At 35.5% G+C, this 19160-nt stretch overlaps 3 protein-coding genes across 3 annotated transcripts; 2 read left to right on the plus strand and 1 right to left on the minus strand.

The window, feature by feature from the left end:
• Positions 1 to 42: 42 nt before the first annotated feature.
• On the minus strand, positions 43 to 6102 carry LOC141605184 (protein transport Sec1a-like). Its single transcript, XM_074423862.1, has 21 exons — positions 5800 to 6102; positions 4653 to 4705; positions 4217 to 4298; positions 4028 to 4106; positions 3884 to 3934; positions 3678 to 3774; positions 3565 to 3597; positions 3341 to 3469; positions 3069 to 3251; positions 2906 to 2989; positions 2665 to 2763; positions 2508 to 2584; positions 2261 to 2357; positions 1982 to 2107; positions 1783 to 1878; positions 1526 to 1645; positions 1350 to 1430; positions 984 to 1189; positions 799 to 889; positions 611 to 700; positions 43 to 399 (listed from the first exon to the last, which is right to left on the minus strand). Exons 1-21 carry the CDS (start codon positions 5876 to 5878, stop codon positions 346 to 348), a joined length of 2007 nt encoding a protein of 668 aa, XP_074279963.1. The 5' UTR covers positions 5879 to 6102; the 3' UTR covers positions 43 to 345.
• Positions 6103 to 10242: 4140 nt separating this feature from the next.
• LOC141607121 (putative calcium-binding protein CML18) lies at positions 10243 to 10686 on the plus strand. Its single transcript, XM_074426479.1, has one exon. The coding sequence runs from the start codon at positions 10243 to 10245 to the stop codon at positions 10684 to 10686; it is 444 nt and encodes a 147-aa protein (XP_074282580.1).
• A 7128-nt stretch (positions 10687 to 17814) lies between these two features.
• LOC141607453 (putative calcium-binding protein CML18) lies at positions 17815 to 18521 on the plus strand. Its single transcript, XM_074426803.1, has one exon. It carries the CDS (start codon positions 17866 to 17868, stop codon positions 18307 to 18309), a length of 444 nt encoding a protein of 147 aa, XP_074282904.1. The 5' UTR covers positions 17815 to 17865; the 3' UTR covers positions 18310 to 18521.
• Positions 18522 to 19160: the final 639 nt, after the last annotated feature.

The raw sequence follows: 19160 nt of genomic DNA on the forward strand, positions 1-19160 counted from the left end.
TGAAATTTCGCCTACATTACAATCAATTTCAGGTGAGACCCATTGCCTCGATAAAATGAATGCGAGGTAATTATCAGTTTCCGAAATCACATGGTTAAGATTCTTTAAGAATCAACAAATTTTGTTATAAACCTTCACCTCAAATGGAAAACTAGCATAGTTAAAACTTATCTAGCTATACTGATCTGAATCAACCGACATTTTGCTGGTTACCTCAACTGTTACAACAATTCCTAGTAAAAAAAGATTGGAAAAAAAGAAACACAAGTATGTAGTTACAAAGTGATTATCGTTGAAGGTGAAGCATTGGTCTTTCCTGCATCTGTGAATGCTGAGGGCAGATACTCAAATTCGAAGACCGTCCATTGAAAGACCTTTCTCATGGAAAAGCTTGAGTTTCTGCATAATGTAACTCTAAAATATGAGCACCAAGATGAAACAGTATATTGATTATCGAATACTCCCTCCATTCAAATGAATTCCACACGTTTGTTTAATATATGTGAGGTATATTTTAATCAAACGTATAAAATTTATTTGAAAGGAGGAAGTAGTTTCCAAGAAACGGCTCAGAACATGCTTTGAGAATAGTGACGAAAGAGAATCATACCGTTATATATTGTGGAGGATCATCTATACTTGTTGTACCAAGGATGACTTCCCTTCTCAATTTCGTTGTAAGCTTGTAACAAACTCGGATCTAAGAGCAGAATAATTAATAGAATCTTCAGCAAATGAATCAAATCCAGCTCGCAGATACGTAGATAGTATAGCTAAAGAATGATGTAGGGATATTACCTCGGATCTAGTAGCTCCTCCAATGACAAAAATGAAAATACGCGACCCTGTCATCTTAAAATCATTTGATGCTTGCCTCAGTACTGAGTCACTGTGTAGAGGACAAGTACTTACATTAGTACAGAAGTCGGGAAAATTAGAGCTGCCAACAGTTAGAAGTTGAGTTTTAAGACAGAAGGAGATACCCGCTTCCATCATCTGAATGATTAGCGCGTGCCCATGTTGCTGTCCTTCTTGATCGCACTGAACGAGGAACAGTGGTCGAAGTTGTAGTTGTGCTCACTGATGTACTCTGACTTTGATTACGTTCCTTGTTGTTTGAACTTGGTTCGTTTATGAACTGGTAGTCGTCCTTCGACAGCTCACCTTTGTTCACACTTTCTATCAAATCCTGAAAGCGAAGATATTGACAATACTGAACTCGTAACTTAATTATTTCACATTTCACATTAACTTGCCAGGTTTCGGCTGATCAGAAAAGGAGGCAAGATGTGCGCGACAAAGGAAAAAGTAAAGTTTAGTAACTTTGACAATAATCTTATGATTCTTACCTCAATCATTGGGTAAAATTTTGATAATGCCCAGGATTCCTCCTCAGCATTCGTTTTATCTTTTCTTACAGAGATCTTCTTCTGTTGATGCAAAGATCAGGAGAAAGAATAGTTAGACGATCTGATAGCATTTGTAGTGTCCGAGCTAAACGTCTGAGTAAGACTATGATTAATACCCTTTTGCCGTCAAATGTTAATGAGAAACTCCCAGCTGCTTTTTTCTTAGCGTTTGGTGATCCTGCAAGCAGTCTCATATTTTTTATAGCCTTCATATCATCTGCTGACAGTTTCGCTAACTGGGTGAAAATGAAAGGCAGAATGTTAGCTTTTGAGCTGAGACAAATAAGAGAGAAAAAAATTCCGTGTTTAAATCAAGACGCTGTTTCCGACAGAAAAAATTGGGCGTATGCACAATCAAAGCCACTGATCTTACCTGCATTATCTTAGTGGCCTTGTCTCCTTCGAACTTATCAGGGTGCACAGACGCATAAATCATCAGCAAGCGCAATTTGTTCTCAACAGACGCGTCCTGGAAAAGATGGATTCTATGAGAAGGAGATTTCTTTTATGACAAGCAGCAATGCAGCATCTAAGTGAATTATTTCTAATAAGCTCAAGAACCAAGACAGTACCGGATGTGCCCTCAGGAAGGTGATGACCTCTTTTGTTGCTGCATCTCCAAAGACGATATCCTGTTCTAATTGTCCAAGGTCTCGAAGACTCATGTCCCGAATCATCTTGTTGATTTTTCCAGCAATCTGCAATGCAAATGAGAATAATGTAGAACATTTAAACTTAATTGGATCATTGAATAACAGCATTGTAAGTATGCCTATGAGTATTAACCCTAAACTTTCAAAGATTATCCTGACTTATCGTATTAAAGACCGATTGTAGGTGTATATTCTGACCTCCACATGCAAAGAAAGTTTCTGCATCTGTTCAGTGTACTGTGGTAAAGCTTGAACCATCTTCTGCAAGTCCCTGGTAGAAAGTTCGGCCCCATCCCTGCATTAAGTCAGCAATATCCATGAGCATTTTTAGTCTTGTGACTTGCGATATCAGGGACCGGACAAGTGACAACTAAAAAATAGAAAACCAGCTTCATGGAGTATATGGTAGAAAAGTTCAAAGACGCGTCAATTATTATCTCCTAACCTTGAGGCCTGACTCAGCTGCGCAGCTTTGTTCTTGGATGCAAAGTTGGTCATCTTGTCATGAAGCCGCTCACTAGCCTGGGAGATCCCGAGGTTTGTTAAGCTTTTTTGTTTTAACATATCAACATTTTAATAAGATTTAATTCCAAGGAACATACTTCTGCAATATGTAAGTGACGGATCTCTAGCCATACAGGATCGGTGTCATCCAGAATAATTTCCTGCCTCTCTGGCTGACCGGTTGCTTTGTTAGCCACCTATCATGAAAAATAGTTGTTACCCTAGTTATCTCAAGAGCTCCGGTAAATGGAAAACTAATGGTGAAAGTCAAGATTTGTTGACCACCAAAAGTCAAATAGGGACGATAAATTTATAATGCAGGAAGTATAAGAGACAGACCTCTAAGACCAATTTGTTTCCATCCACCTCCAGCAAGTCATGGCACATGGCATCATAAGTCCACTCGTGTATCACCGGGGCAATCTGGAGAGTACAATGCAGATGTTGTAAAAACCGACCTTTGAACAAGGTACAAAAATGTCGTTTGAAATATTCAGATTACCTGGTCAACAGATCTGTCGAGTATAAGCAACTCGCAAGATTCCTTCTGCGGAAAGTTGGGAATTGTGGATTTATATTTTGTCAAATAGTCCCAAACTGCGGAAGCAAGCTTTGACGGAACTAACTCGTGTGGAGCTGCTGTATCAGGGTCCTTTGCAGTTTGGTATCGAACATAAGGGAGCTCCTGCAGAAAAGAACATGTACCGAGATGGTAAATGCATTGTATCACAATCATAATCATAACTATGAAATTAAAAAAATATAGCCATGTACCTTGAGTGAAGCAAAGACCGTGGCAATTCGAAGAGCCATTGTGTTCATACAAGCATCAAATTTCCGAGCATTTTGTGAAGTCTCCCCATACAGCTCCTCCAAAGCCATGCCGTGATCAGTAACAAACACCTGTATCAAATTCACTTGGATTAATCAATCAAGCATCATACACAGGTATTTTATTTTATTTGTGACATCCCTGATATAACAGGCGGGCTTAATACCTGGCTATCCACAGGAAAGAACTCCAAATTCATCTGCGCATTGACAGGAAAACAAATACTTTAACGGATGTCATTTTAAACTGTCAATAAGCAACAAAAGGACAGCATCTAACCTCTCTTAATGCGCCTATACGAGGTACCACGCTCATATCACTCTTAATATGATTAACTAATTCCTTTGGCACAGGTCCGCTGAAAAACACAAATGCTCTGGAAAGACAGACACAAAAGTAACAGCGGGTAATTAATACGGAGTATATATCAAAGAACATAATGCCTTGCAAAATAACTATGAATCAATGCATGCGACGTTGCATACTTTTTGTATAAGGGCTCTCTTCCTGACATGTCTGACAAGAACATGACAATGCTGCAGTAAGGCAAGAGAATTGTTAGACGTGTCTTTCGATTATTTGCTGACAAGCGAATGACTGACAAACAATTTGTAAAAGAAACAAATTACTTCTCTTTTGTGGGCTGGATGAAGTAAATGGCCTCTAACGATGGCATTGGTTCCCTTCTCCTGAACAAATCTTCGACCACTGCAGTAAAAAAAGAATGTCAGTCAACAAAGAAAACATTATTGCCAAAGATTACGAGTAACTTAACAGTATACTTCCAAGTTCTAGTTATATCTGCCAAGAAAACTCACATGAAATTCCCTGATCAGTGATATCGGCCATCTTGCAGGATGAGGACATAACTTTTACAGTGATCTTGTCCATGATTAGCACCTAGAAGGAACAGCACAGCTTGAACTATATCTCAGACAAAAACAAAGAAATGCCGTATCAAAGATAACGAGGAGATCAATTTTCACACAGTGCGCCGCCACACAGAACATTTTAGGGTACTGTAAGCTTTGAGCAAAAGGACAGTACCAGCAAAGAATTGCCAATATACAACTCATCTACCTATCAGTGTCTCTACCGATATCAGTAAGTATGTCACTAGTATTAGTATATTTCTCCTTGAATTACTTATTCCTGAGCATAGATCGGAATCAATAGCCAGTGAGGAGTCTTCCATTCTTCTGTCCCGGAACTACGACTATAAAATAGATTTATGTAAAATAAACTTAAATATACCTTCCATGCTTTTGAATCAGCTGAAGTTGATTTGAGCATCTCGTATAAAAGTCCTGAAATTGCGCGTATTAGCAAAAGAAACCGTCTTTATAAGCGCCAAGAGCAACAAAATTGTGCTTAATGCTCAAATACAAATGCATTTTTAAACAAGTCCTAAGAATAATCTTCACTTGGAAGAGGTTTTATGTTATAGTGATGGTGTCCATGTCATATAACAACTAACAAGGCCAAATTTCAACAATGCATTTCAATGGAAGCATAATACATCGTACAAACGCGTACTGCGCCACATCCATAAGGCAGGGAGATAGTCCACTCCATAAGTTGAAGTTTCGTCCTATAACCAATTGGCAATGGATGGGGTAACTCCTTAATTTATAAAATGATCAACTATCTCCTTTTCTTCGACGTTTGACATCCACATAAACATAATTCCATTATCGGGTGTAATATTAAATTAAACATAAATAAACAACAAATTTCAATACAATGTTCTCCATTTGACTTTTACATGCTCCCTAAGATGACAAGGTAGCCATTTTTTTGCATCTATAATATACATTGCCTTTTTTTATCAGATATTGGTTACATTTTATCATAAAATAATCATATTTTTTCGTCTCAAGCTTGTGCATGTGACGCATCATAAATGAGAATTTATCATTGGTAAAATGTCAAACTTTAAAGATACTACTGACCTACTGCCTCTTGTTCAATAGATTCATAATGTAATTACGCTTGATTAAAATAGTCCTCATAAATAAATAATCCGTAAAAAATAAATAATTTATAGAAAAGGTAAGTACTTCTACACAATGAACACATGTTCACTCAAATTCCAACATTTGGGTAATATACGTGAGGAATATTTTAATCAGATATATGGAATTGAAGCAAATGAAGGAATTAATATTCAATTCTCATAACTTTATTCAAATTATCTTCTCATATTTTAAACAAATGTATGAAAATAGAAAATTTTGATCAATTTCTTAAATTTTCAATTTACATTTAATCTCTCTAACTTTAAATCTAATTGAGCCACCACGGAACAATCAAGCTGACATTTCAGCAAAAGTAAGCACAAATCAATCAAAAAGATATCAAAATTCCGCAGCAATCAAAAAAGAGAGCGAGAGAGACGCACTATCACGGCCGACCATGCGGAAATTTTTGTGTTCGTTGGGGCGTCCACGCGCCGAGCCCTCGGAATCGGAGAACGACATTTCCAGAAAAAAGATCGATGCTTTTGTATCGCTAAAAATGGAGCTTGGAGGACGAGTAACAATGGCGGAAATGGAGAAATGTAGAAGAGAGAGAAAAAGAAAACAGAGGGAAATGGAAGAGAGAATGTGGGACGAGAAATAAGGCGGGGTGTAAGAAGAGATCGTTATGTTTTCTGTGGGCGTGGGTCCCTCCTTTGTCTTCTCTCAACTAGACAAATATTTTTCGATTTGTTTTGTTTAAGACGGTTTTATCTAAATTTTAGTTGAAATAGATAGATACAGAGTATAATAAGTCTCACGTGTGACTATCATAAGTTTGTGACCTCTTACAACTCCTCCCTCACTTAGTATTTCACGTGCTCTTCTATTTAAGCTTATGAGAGATCATAAGCTTGTGACGAAAATTATCCGTTACAAACTAAAATTTGTGAAATAGATATAATCACCAAGAAATTATGATCCACATTCAAGAAAAAAATACTCCTACCTATAAAGCCAATTCATTTTGCAATACACAAATTCTCATTATAGACGACGAAATATCCATCTATAATAAACATATCTTTTCAATAATTGATACGAAGTAGTGAACATTTTTATCAAAAAACCTATTTCACATTATTGGTGACAACGTCGTTACTTTTAAAGTTCAGCTATTATTTTTACTCTAAATTGCACAATAATTTCATAAAAATGTATCGTAAACGGTTTTTTAAGATACTTACACTTATGTATAAGGACAAGGACGAATCTAATAATAATTTTCTCAAGTAATAACTTTTATTAAAATTATTGAAAGTTCAATGTTTGTCCAAGAAAGACAATGGGGGGAATATTTCATGGCATGTTAAGTCTTCTCTTGTCTTCGGCCTCGCCGTCTCATGGCAATGGACTTTGGACGTGTTACGCATGTTCTTACTACTACTAGACTACTACTATTTCATTACTACGTACAAGATAAGGTCTCCCACAAATATTGGCATTGACACACTTTATATATTTTTTCACACTTTATATATTGATGCACCAAAAAAAAAAAACAAATATTGGCATTGACAAAACAATTAGGCACTTGAGGTTGTGCTTCATTCCCTATTTAAAGGGATTTATATCAAATTTTGTAATTTTGTTTGGGTTAGGAAGAGATGCATTATATTTCCTTTGTCTCAATTATTTATTTATCTTTGATAAAATATTTCTCATATAGAGAATTCGGCATTTTCATGGACATCCACTTGATCATTTGATTCATGGCAGAAATTTCCCATTCTAGGGTAATCTTGGGCATTGACGAGCGAAGATGTAAGTGATCTTTTAGAAATATGAGATGTGATCTTTTAGAAATATGAGATGTGGGCAGGATTTTTTTTTTTTTTTTTTTTTAAGAAAGCACCTCGAGGGTACACTATATTAATAAACGATCAGCCATTCAAAGCAGCATTGTTCGTAATCGGGGGCAGAGAATCTGACCACACAAAACGACCAACAACTCTAGGAAATAAATGAGCTAAAGCATGAGCTACGTTATTGTTAACTCTACACGCGTATACAACCAAGAAACAGACGAAAATAAGCTAGCTAAAGACAGAATATCGTGAATAACTAAATAAAAGACGTTTCTTCCTTTCTTTTTCTTGTTTAAAGCATCGATAACTTGGGAACACTCACTTTCCATCACCACATTCAAGTGCCCATTCCGCCTCGCTTCTTCAAGACCTTCAAGGACGGTAACCGCTTCAGCAAACACATGGCTCCCACTCCTCCTTCCACGCTCGAGACATACCCCATAACACCCTCCCAGTATCGTCTCTACAAACCGCTCCAACACCAACTTCTTCCCCATCATTAACTCTCGCGTCTACGTTGACCTTAACCCACCACACCGAAGCTGTCTCCCACCCAACTCCCCTCTTGGTCTCCACTACCAGCCTGCCCTGACCACTAGTCGCCCCCCCCCCCCCCCCCCCTCAATCTCGACGACAACATCTTTAGCACTCCGAAGGATACTCGCCGGATCAACCTCCACTCCCTCGAAAATGACCTTATTGCGATGCTCCCAAATGGCCCAACAACACACCATAAACCTTTCATGCTCCATCACCCCAAGCTCCCTCCACCTCGTCTCAACCCAATCTAAAACCCTTCCTCCTTCGAACTCGCCCTCATTCTCCCACCCCATCCTTGCCCAGTATTTTGGATAGATAATTGATTACTAATTGTTTAAAATTAATATGGAGAGATTTTAGTCTAGACCTGGTAAACGGGTCATTCAGTTCAGTTTCAGATCGAGTTAAATCAGTTTGATTTAAGTCGGATTTACCATATTTTCAGTTTAAGTTCGATTTTGATCGGGTTCATTTTGGTTAGCTACTTTTATTAGTTTATGCTATTTCGAGTCGGGTACGTTTCGGGTCGGGTCAATATCAGTTCGGGCGAGTTTCGGGTCATACTTTTCTTGAGTTATAGTCAAACATTAGCTTAAATGCACCTTATACTTTTCAATTAGAATGTAATAATGCAAAATAACATTAATAAACAATGAATCGATGAAAAAACACCTTAAATATGAGCGTATTTATGAAAAATAAATATTTTTAATTCAGGTCAATCGGTTCAATTGTTATCGGTTCAGATATATTTAGATTCGGGTATCATCGGTTATTATTGAATTTAGTTCAGTTTCGATTCAATTCGGATAGACAGGTTTCGGCTACTATCAATGTTACTCATATCGGATGTTCGATTGGTTATCAATTTAGATATTTTCGTTCGATTTTTCGAATTCGGTTTCATTTTGCCAGTTTTAGATTTTACCATCCTAGATTAATATTTGAATACTAAGTGTTCATTTAGCGAGGTGGAGAGTGGAGACCGCTGCTTTTACTGAAGAGTGCAATGCACTCTTACAAAGTCGATCTCCACCCAATCTCAAAGATTTTCATAGTTTTTCTATTTCTTGTACTTAGGTAATCTTGTTATCGATAAGGGATTGTGCGATCTTGGAGCTATTGTAAGTGTTATGCTTTACTCTGTCTGTAAAAAGTTAAATATGGGTAATTTGAATTGTACCCGTATAACCCTCCAATTGGCCGATCGTTCAGTTAAATACCCTTTAGGCGTTCAGCCCACCACATGTGCTCTTCCCTTCTTGATCTTTGTAACTAGGTAAACAAATGATGGTAGGAAGAAAATAACTTTAACACCCTCGAGGCCTTGACCCTTGGTACTTTTGGTTAATTACCGTTCATTTCCTCTAATAAAATTATTATTCTCTATACTCCTCATTAAAAGAGTTAACCGTTACATCATTCCGAAATAAAATCCGATCCTTAATAAGTACTGGAATGTACTGGAGAGACCATTGTACTGGAGAGGATTTTTCCCTTATAACATGTGAACATAATCTATACATATTCAATTTCACAATCTTTTACAACGATTTTTATATTTATATCATCATTATTTTATTTTACAAAAGGCCTTTCTAACATGTGTAAATAATTAATTAATGATACGGACGAATTTTTTAGATACATCTGATTTACAACATACTTGCACGGTTGCACCAACACGCAATGAAAATATTACATAGTAAAATTTAATACAATTTCCATAATAAACAACTAAATAAATAATCATAAGTAAAATACGTATATAACATACAATGCGTCGTTTCATTAACGGTTTTTCTAAAATGTGCCCTAAGGGCACATATTAATAACCTTAATATGGTAAGATTAACTATATATTCTCACTAATTATGGTAACAATGAGTTTATAGTTAAATATCTCATGAGAATATGTTGTGAATCTTACCATATTAGGGTTATTAACATGTGCCCTTAGGACATATTTTAGAAAAACTCATTAACTAATTAATTAGCAAGTCCGACAACATACTACATCGAATATACCAAATAATTTCCATTCTTTAAGGGACTTGTTAAACTTTTTCAGCTATTTTTACTTGTGAACAAAAGTGACTCGCAATTACCTTCCTTTTTTAACGTTATTTTAATTTATTTTGAGACGACATCGAGAATTTACGGACTTTTTTATTCTACAAGTAGTTTGTTGAACTTAATATAACAACATTACTCACATTTGATACTTGGTATCTAGAAGATATCTCCTACCTTAAATATTAGCAAATCCAAAAAAATTTGATTAATCACTGCATACGCATTACGCAATAAATCCAAGATTTTTTACCACATCAACCATATATTCCGAGTTATTTCCTTATTAAAAAATATCATTAAACCTCGAAACGCGTTTTTACTCCCGCAGTCCCGCTCCCCTATATATACCCGCACCATACCCTCCCTCTTTCAATTCAAATTCAAAATTAACTCAAAATTAAAATGGCAGCGAACGAATTGGCTAGAGTATTCGAGAAAATCGACACGAACGGAGACGGAAGAATATCGGAAAGCGAGCTAGGACAACTCCTACGCTCCTTAGGAACAGAGACAGCAACGGAAGACATAGCGAAGATGATGGCGGAGATGGACAAAGACGGAGACGGATACGTCGATTTTAACGAATTCTCCGAGTTTTACGCAGCGACATCAGGCAGTGACGTAGGGAGTAGTACAAGTGAGCTTCGTGACGCGTTTCGTGTGTTTGATAAGGACGGAAATGGATTAATATCGGCGCGTGAATTGCACGATGTGTTGAGGAGTTTAGGTGATAAGTATTCTTTGGATGATTGTGGTAGAATGATTCAATGTTTTGATGTTGATGGTGATGGACATGTTAATTTCGAGGAGTTTCAGAAGATGATGGATAATGGATTAACTCCGTGAAGATTAAGGAAGATTAATGGTGATTATTGTGTTTTAGGAGTGTATATTGTAGGTGAAGATTGTTAGTTTTAAGTAATTTCGTTGATTGATTAGGTTTAAATTGAAAGATTTTTTTTTTTTTGGTACAAAAAGTTGAAAGATTATTGATTAGTTAATTATGTAATTAGTATTAGTATTATGTTAACGTTCGATAATCCGTCAAAATTCTATGGTGAATAACATAGTTTCAACAAGTTTTGTTGAAATTGCTTAGTAAGTCCTAAAATAACTTAATTAGTGTAAGTATTATATCTATGAAATCGCTACAAATTTGGAATGAATTAATTTGAATTGTATGCATCTATAGAGTATATACCACTGAGTAGGGATGGCAATGGGTAGGGTCTGGATAGGGTCCGCCTAAACCCGGACCCGGACCCGAGATTTTCCCTTTGGGCTCGTACCCGACCCAGACCCGCAAGGGTCTAGAACTTGAGGACCCATACCCGGACCCTATGGGTACGGGTAGGGTCTGGGTCTACCCGCAGGTCCGAGTTTCAACCACTTTAGTAACAGGATTAACAGCTATGAGGTCTATAATATTAAAAAAAAAAAATCATACTACTTTAACATTATGAGTTTATTAATCTCTATTGTACACTACCAAATACAATATACTACCAAAGAGATTAAAAAAGACAAAAAAGGCCTAAATTAATTTTACATTCAAATACATGTGAAAGAATCAAACTCGGAACCCAAAAATCAATATCGTACTTGATAGCCGTCTCCATCTGACCGTCGCTGGCTGCCGTTAATGGTAGTTGTCGGTCACCGCCTATTAGAGAGGTGGTTGTCAGTCGCGTATCAGTGCTGTGGTGGTGGTTTTCTTGTGTCAGTGGTGGAGTGGTGGTATTGTCAGAAGAGTTTGGTTGAGTTTTATCACTTTATGGGACGGGAAAGTGACAAATAAGCCCCAAACGTTTGCCACTACGTGCAAATTAGCCCCATAACATTTTACTAGTACGAATTAGTCCCATTAGTTATACCCGACGTGCAATTCAACCCAAGTAGAGATATCCAAGTGAAATTCTTGCCGGAAATTTATGACATGGCACCGGAAAAATGACTAGGATGGATTAAATTAAATAATAATTAAAAAAAACATAGAATTGTCACTACCTGCTACTCAAATACCTCTTTACTTCCTCCTTATCTCATTCACTCTTATATGGCACCCGGAAAAATTTCATTTAATTTCCGAGCTCAGATCGTGTAAAATTTCGTTTATTAATCACAACAACTCCGTTTAATTTATCACAGCAATATCAACCTCAGCCACCACCATTGTTGCGGAACTTCGTTTAGTTTTCGAGCTCAAATCGTGTAAAAATGACGTTATATACTTGTAGTGTGTATAAATTTAATTTTTCCCAAATTTCATTTTTTTTTTCCAGTTTTTGTGATACCCAGTAAATTTTTAATCACAAAAATTGTGATTTACGGGCATAAGTATCGGCTACATCAAACAAAATTGAGGTGGAAAAAAATAGAGAAATGGTTAGAGGTGTGAGAATTGAAGAAGGAGCTCAAAAACATATAAGAGTGAAAGAGATAAGGAAGAAGTAACGAGGTGTTTGAGTAGCAGTAGTGACAATTCATGTTTTTTTTTTAATTATTATTTAATTTAATCCATTCTAGTCATTTTTCCGGTGTCATGTCATAAATTTCCGGCGAGAATTTTACTCGGATATCTCTACTTGGGTTGAATTGCACGTCGGATATAACTAATGGGGCTAATTCGCACTAGTAAAATGTTATGGGGCTAATTTGCACGTAATGGCAAACGTTTGGGGCTTATTTGCCACTTTCCCGCTTTACTGGGATGAGAAAGAGAAAGAGACTTTAGTTGGGTTTCTACGGTCTGCCAGTATGAATTCAGAAAAGTTGTGATTTTGATTATTTTTTTTAATAAAGGGTCTAAGGGTCGGGTATGGGTCTCATAACTTAGACCCGGACCCGAAATATTTTCTTAAGACTCATACCCGACCCATACCCATACCCATTGGGTATATACACTATATTAATAAACGAACAACCAATCAAAGCAGCATTGTTCGATTGACGAGCGAAGATGTAAGTGATCTTTTAGAAATATGAGGTGTGTACAGGATTTTTTTTTTTTAAGAAAGAACCTCGAGTTTATACACTATATTAATAAACGAACAGCCAATCAAAGCAGCATTGTTCGTAATCGGAGGCAGAGCATTCGACCACACAAAACGACCAACAACTATAGGAAATAAATGAGTTAAAGCATGAGTTACGCTATTGTTAACTCTACACGCATATACAACCAAGAAACAGACAAAAATAAGCTAGCTAAAGACAGAATATCTTGAATAACTAAATAAAAGACGCTTCTTCCTTTCTTCTTCTTGTTTAAAGCATCGATAACTTGGGAACAATCACTTTTCATCGCCACATTCAAGTGCCCATTCTGCCTCGCTTCTTCAAGACCTTCAAGAACGGCCACCGCTTCAGCAAACACACGGCTCCCACTCCTCCTTCCACGCTCGAGACATACCCCATAGCACCCTTCCGCTATCGTCTCTACAAACCGCTCCAACACCAACTTCATCCCCCTTCTTAACTCTCGCGTCTATGTTGACCTTAACTTCCCCACATCGGAGCTGCCTCCCACCAAACTCCACTCTCGGTCTCCACTACCAACCTCCCTTGACCACTGGTCGTCCCCCTCACAAAGCCCCCTCCCTCAATCTCGTCGACAACATCTTTAGCCCTCCGAAGGATACTAGCCGGATCAACCTCCACTCCCTCCAAAATGACCTTATTGCGATGCTCCTAAATGGCCCAACAACACACCATAAACCTTTCATGCTCCATCACCCCAAGCTCCCTCCACCTCGCCTCAACCCAATCCAGAACCCTTCCTCCTTCGAACTCGCCCTCATCCTTGCCCAGTATTTTGGATAGATAATCGAATACTAATCGTTTAAAATTAATATGGAGAGATTTTAAACTAAATCTGGTAAACGGGTCATTCAGTTTAGTTTCGGATCTGGTTAAATCCGTTCGATTTAAATCAGATTTACCATATTTTCAGTTTCAGTTCGATTTCGATCGGGTTCATTTTGGTTAGCTACTTTAATAATGCTATTTCGAGTCAGGTACGTTTCGGGTTAGGTTAATATCAGTTTGGGCGAGTTTCAGGTCATGCTTTTCTTGAGTTATAGTCAAACATTAGCTTAAATGCACCTTATACTTTTCAATTAGAATGTAATAATGCAAAATAACATTAATAAACAAAGAATCGATAAAAAAACACCTTAAATATGAGTGTATTTATGAAAAATAAATATTTTTAATTCAGGTCAATCGGTTCAATTGTTATCGGTTCAGAATTTCAGATATATTCAGGTTCGGGTATCATCGATTATTATTAAATTTAGTTTAGTGTTGGTTCAATTCGGATAGAGGTACTATCAATGTTACTCATATCGGGTGTTCGATCGGTTATCAATTAAGATATTTTCATTCGGTTTTTCGAATTCGATTTCATTTTGCCAGTTTTAGATTTTACCATCCTAGATTAATATCGAACTAGTATAGATCCCGCGCAAATGCGCGGTTTTCTAGATTAAGGAATCTAACTATTAGTAATAGTATTAACTTCAATCAAAATTTAATTATAAAATTTATTATTAATAGTGTTTAGTATTAAGAGGTAGAAAAAAGAAGGTTTAACACTTTTAATACTTGTCGCTTTTTATCAAAAAAATAACATTGTATGTAATTTTTTTTCATAGCAAATCTATATATATATTTAAATTTCGGCTATCAAAATTTTATACTTTAGATAGTACTAGTATTGGTGCCCGGCTTCGCCCGGGCTACCTCTACTTCCATTAAAAAAAAATTCTCATTAAATAAAATTACTTAAAGTTGCATAACTCATAAATTTATCATTAATATATTTTTTATAACATATCCTAAAATTATGATGAAATAAATTTTGAGACAAATTCACTATTCCCGCTATTAATATTTTACTCTTATTAATGAAAAAATATCAATAACATTTCACTACTTGCCCGTAATCATTGTTACTTTCACTACTCCCGCCGTAATTATTGTTACTGTCACTAATCCCGCATTAATATTTATAATTTCACTACTCCCGCCGTAATTATTGTTACTTTCATTATTGCCGCATTAATATTGATTATTTCACTACTCCCGTTGTTGTTTCTACCACTCTCACTAATCTCGTTAATAATATTGTTACTTTTACTATTTAAATGAGTGATTACTATCACAAAATTCTACTGTCCTCCCGGAGGATGGTACTCCTCACACACAAACACATTCCACCCAAGTGGAATATTATAATGACTTGTGTATGAGGAGTACCGACCTCCGGGAGGACGGTAGAATTACTCATACTATCATATAACTTTATTCAATGTTACTACAATTCTTTTTTTTACTGATGACATTACTTTTACTACTTAAGCATGCAATTTTAAGAGGATTATATATTTAAATAAATATATTACATATATGCATTAAATCATATCGAAAGAAGTATGCAATATTATATATTATGGAAGTTGATTTTATATTTAATATATAATTTTATGTTGATAATAATTAGTATCATAGGTGTGCATGTTTATACTAATTAATTATTTTATTTTAAGGAAATTGACCATCTCCTAATCTTCTATAAATATTTAGGAAAATTACCAAATATCTTCTTTCTTTTACTCTCCTTGAAATTGACTATCTTAATTAATTATTTTATTTTAAGGAAATTGACCATCTTAATTAATTATTTTATTTTAAGGAAATTGACCATGTTTAGGAAAATTACCAAGCTTCTATATAATTTAGTTTTAACCCAAACTATATAATATTTGCATTGAGATCCCTTGATCGGGTCCATCACATGGTGTTAGTAATTTTAAACTATATAGTATAATTAATTTGTATAAGTTTCTTTAATTACATTGAAGTCCCTTGGTTTCTGGAATTAATATATAATATTGATTCATAGTCAAAAATTGTGAAGTTGGACTCCGAAAAGAGAATGTAAGCTTTGGTTTGGAACTTTGAATGAGGGGGAGTAAATGAAATTAAAAAGCATGGCCCAATTATAGATAACTACATAATGAAGCCCAATTGTAGAGTAATTTTCATTTAGGCGGGAAAAATTGGAGATCTCTTATTCTTTTAGTATAAGGGGGATACTAAGCGTTCATTTAGTTGGAGACCATTGTTTTCACTGAGGAGTGCAGTGCACTCTTACAAAGTCGATCTCCACCCAATCTCAAAGATTTTCATAGTTTTTCTATTTCTTGTACTATAGGTAATCTTGTTATCGGTAAGGGACTGTGCGATCTTAGAGCTATTGTAGTGTTATGCTTTACTCTGTCTGTAAAAAATTAAATATGAGTAGTTTGAATTGTACCAATATGACCCTTCAATTAGCCGATCGTTCAGTTAAATGCCCTTTAGGCGTTCAGCCCACCACATGTGCTCTTCCCTTCTTAATCTTTGTAATTAGGTAAACAAATGATGGTAGAAAAAAATAACTTTAACACCCTTGAGGCCTTGACCCTTGGTACTTTTGGTGGGTCGTGCTTTTTCACATACGGATTTTATTCTTTCACATACGTCTTTTGCAATTTTACCCTTGTCATTTTTTTTTCTCCTTTCTCCATCTTCATTCCCTCCATCTCCCTCCGACAACCCACACGATATGACTTTACCCCGACCGACCATGCTCACCGTGGAATGAGAGTTATCAGGAAAGGGTCGTCATCTTGCCTATGTTCACCGATACTCGGAATTACCCATATCATCACAAAACAAATTATCAATTAAGGTTTTATTTAGATTATCCTCCTCAAGTAATCATGGTCTCCAGTATACTTATTAAATCAAATCAGGCGTCTCAACCATAGTTTGCTGGACTTTTGTTGGCTTCCACGCTAGATCACTAGATGGACTAATGGAGTTAATCTCACACAGCCTCCCTTTGAGAATGCTCTGACTTCATTAAAATCCGTATTGATTAAATCTCACATTTTAATCCTCTTTTCTGCATAGACCCTTGAAATAATGTTTGGCTAATTGACGAACAACTAAACAAACATAGTATTAGTTTCACTAATCCATTAATTAGACGATTATGATCCATTGTTCAATTATTTAGAGCAATTAGCTTCGATTTTAGGGAGAAGGATAAGTTAATTTGTTAGGTTTAGAAAAAAAGGGTATGGTATAGAAAGTTAATGGAAAAATGTATGTGAAAGAGTAAAATCCGTATGTGAAAAAAAATAATTCCGTTTGGTTAATTACCTATCATTTCCTCAAATAAAATCATTATTCTCTATACACCTCCTTAAAAGAGTTAACCATTACATCATTCCGATATAAAATCCGGATTCTTAATAAGTACTGGAATGTACTGGAGAGACCATTGTACTGAAGAGGATTTCCCCCCTATATCTACATGTGAACATAATCTATACATATTCAATTCCATCTGATGTACAACATATTTGCACGGTTGCACCAACACGCAATGAAAATATTACATAGTAAAATTTAATACAATTTCCATAACAAACAACTAATTAAATCACAAATAAACATACAACGCGTCATTTTATTAATTAGCAAGTCCGACAACATACTATATCGAATATACCTAATAATTTTCATTCTTTAAAGACTCGTTAAACCTTTTTCAGCTATTCTTAGTTGTAACCAAAAGTGCCTCGCAATTACTTTTCTTTTTTAACATTATATTAACTCATTTTGCGACGTCGTCCAAGAATTTGCGAACTTTTTTATTCTACAAGTAGTTTGATGAACTTATATTATTATAACAACATTATTCACATTTGATTCTTGGTATCTAGATATCTCCTACCTTAAATATTAGCAAATCCAAAAAAAAATTGATTAATCACTGCATACGCATTACGCAATAATATCCAAGATTTTTTACCACTTTTTACCACATCAACCATATATTCCGAGTTATTTCCTTATTAAAAATATCATTAAACCTCGAAAAACGCGTTTTTACTCCCCGCTCCCCTATATATATACCCGCACCATACCCTCCCTCTTTCAATTCAAATTCAAAATTAACTCAAAATTAAAATGGCAGCGAACGAATTGGCTAGAGTATTCGAGAAAATCGACACGAACGGAGACGGAAAAATATCCGAAAGCGAGCTAGGACAACTCCTACGCTCCCTAGGAACAGAGACAGCAATGGAAGACATAGCGAAGATGATGGCGGAGATGGACAAAGACGGAGACGGATACGTCGATTTTAACGAATTCTCCGAGTTTTACGCTGCGACATCAGGCAGTGACGTAGGGAGTAGTACAAGTGAGCTTCGTGACGCGTTTCGTGTGTTTGATAAGGACGGTAATGGATTAATATCGGCGCGTGAGGTGCACGATGTGTTGAGGAGTTTAGGTGATAAGTATTCGTTGGATGATTGTGGTAGAATGATTCAATGTTTTGATGTTGATGGTGATGGACATGTTAATTTCGAGGAGTTTCAGAAGATGATGGATAATGGATTAACTCCGTGAAGATTAAGGAAGATTAATGGTGATTATTGCGTTTTAGGTGTGTATATTTTAGGTGAAAATTGTTAGTTTTAAGTAATTTCGTTGATTGATTACGTTTAAATTGAAAGATTATTGATTAGTTAATTATGTAATTAGTATTAGTATTATGTTAACGTTCGATAATCCGCGCATTTTCGTCAAAATTCTATGGTGAATAACATAGTTTTCAACAAGTTTTGTTGAAATTGCTTAGTAACTGCTAAAATAACTTAATTAGTGTAAGTATTATATCCGCGAAAGTGGTAATTAGGCCCCTTAATTCTGATCAATTGTGAAATTAGGCTCCATAACTTTTATTTGGAGCAATCAAGCCCCTTAAGTTTCATCAAAAGTGAAAATCAACTCCATTTTTTAAATTTACGCAAGAATTTTAATTAAAAATAATTTATATTAGTATTAAACAATTTATTAAATAACTAAAAATTACTAATTGCAGCTTTACGAATTTTTACATAATTTATTAATCATTGAAGAACACTTTTACATACATATTTAGTAAATTGTTTATAATTTATATAACACTCATACATATATAATAAATTGTCTATATCTTATAAAATTCAAAATAAAATAATTCTCAATATTTAATATAAATAAAAAAGTTCTAAAATTATAAAAAATATTTTATATTTGATAAATTGTATTAAAAGTGATATTAATATAAGAATTTGGTGAAAATTATGAAAATGGGGTTGAATTTCACTTTTGGTGAAACTTAAGGGGTTTGATTCCTTCAAATAAGACTTATGGGGCCTAATTTCACAATTGAACAGAGTTAAGGGGCCTAATTACCACTTTTGCGGTATTATATC

The sequence above is a fragment of the Silene latifolia genome, chromosome 10 (assembly GCF_048544455.1).
Source record: "Silene latifolia isolate original U9 population chromosome 10, ASM4854445v1, whole genome shotgun sequence".
Classification (NCBI taxonomy): domain Eukaryota; kingdom Viridiplantae; phylum Streptophyta; class Magnoliopsida; order Caryophyllales; family Caryophyllaceae; genus Silene; species Silene latifolia.

Coding starts and splice junctions, on each gene's coding strand:
- LOC141607453 (XM_074426803.1), top strand. CDS start 17,866: ATGGCAGCGAACGAATTGGCTAGAGTATTCGAGAAAATCGACACGAAC.
- LOC141605184 (XM_074423862.1), bottom strand. CDS start 5,878: ATGTCGTTCTCCGATTCCGAGGGCTCGGCGCGTGGACGCCCCAACGAA. Junction 4,706..5,799: donor CCGCATGGTCGGCCGTGATA/GTGCGTCTCTCT, acceptor GCGCAATTTCAG/GACTTTTATACGAGATGCTC. Junction 4,107..4,216: donor CACTGATCAGGGAATTTCAT/GTGAGTTTTCTT, acceptor TTTTTACTGCAG/TGGTCGAAGATTTGTTCAGG.
- LOC141607121 (XM_074426479.1), top strand. CDS start 10,243: ATGGCAGCGAACGAATTGGCTAGAGTATTCGAGAAAATCGACACGAAC.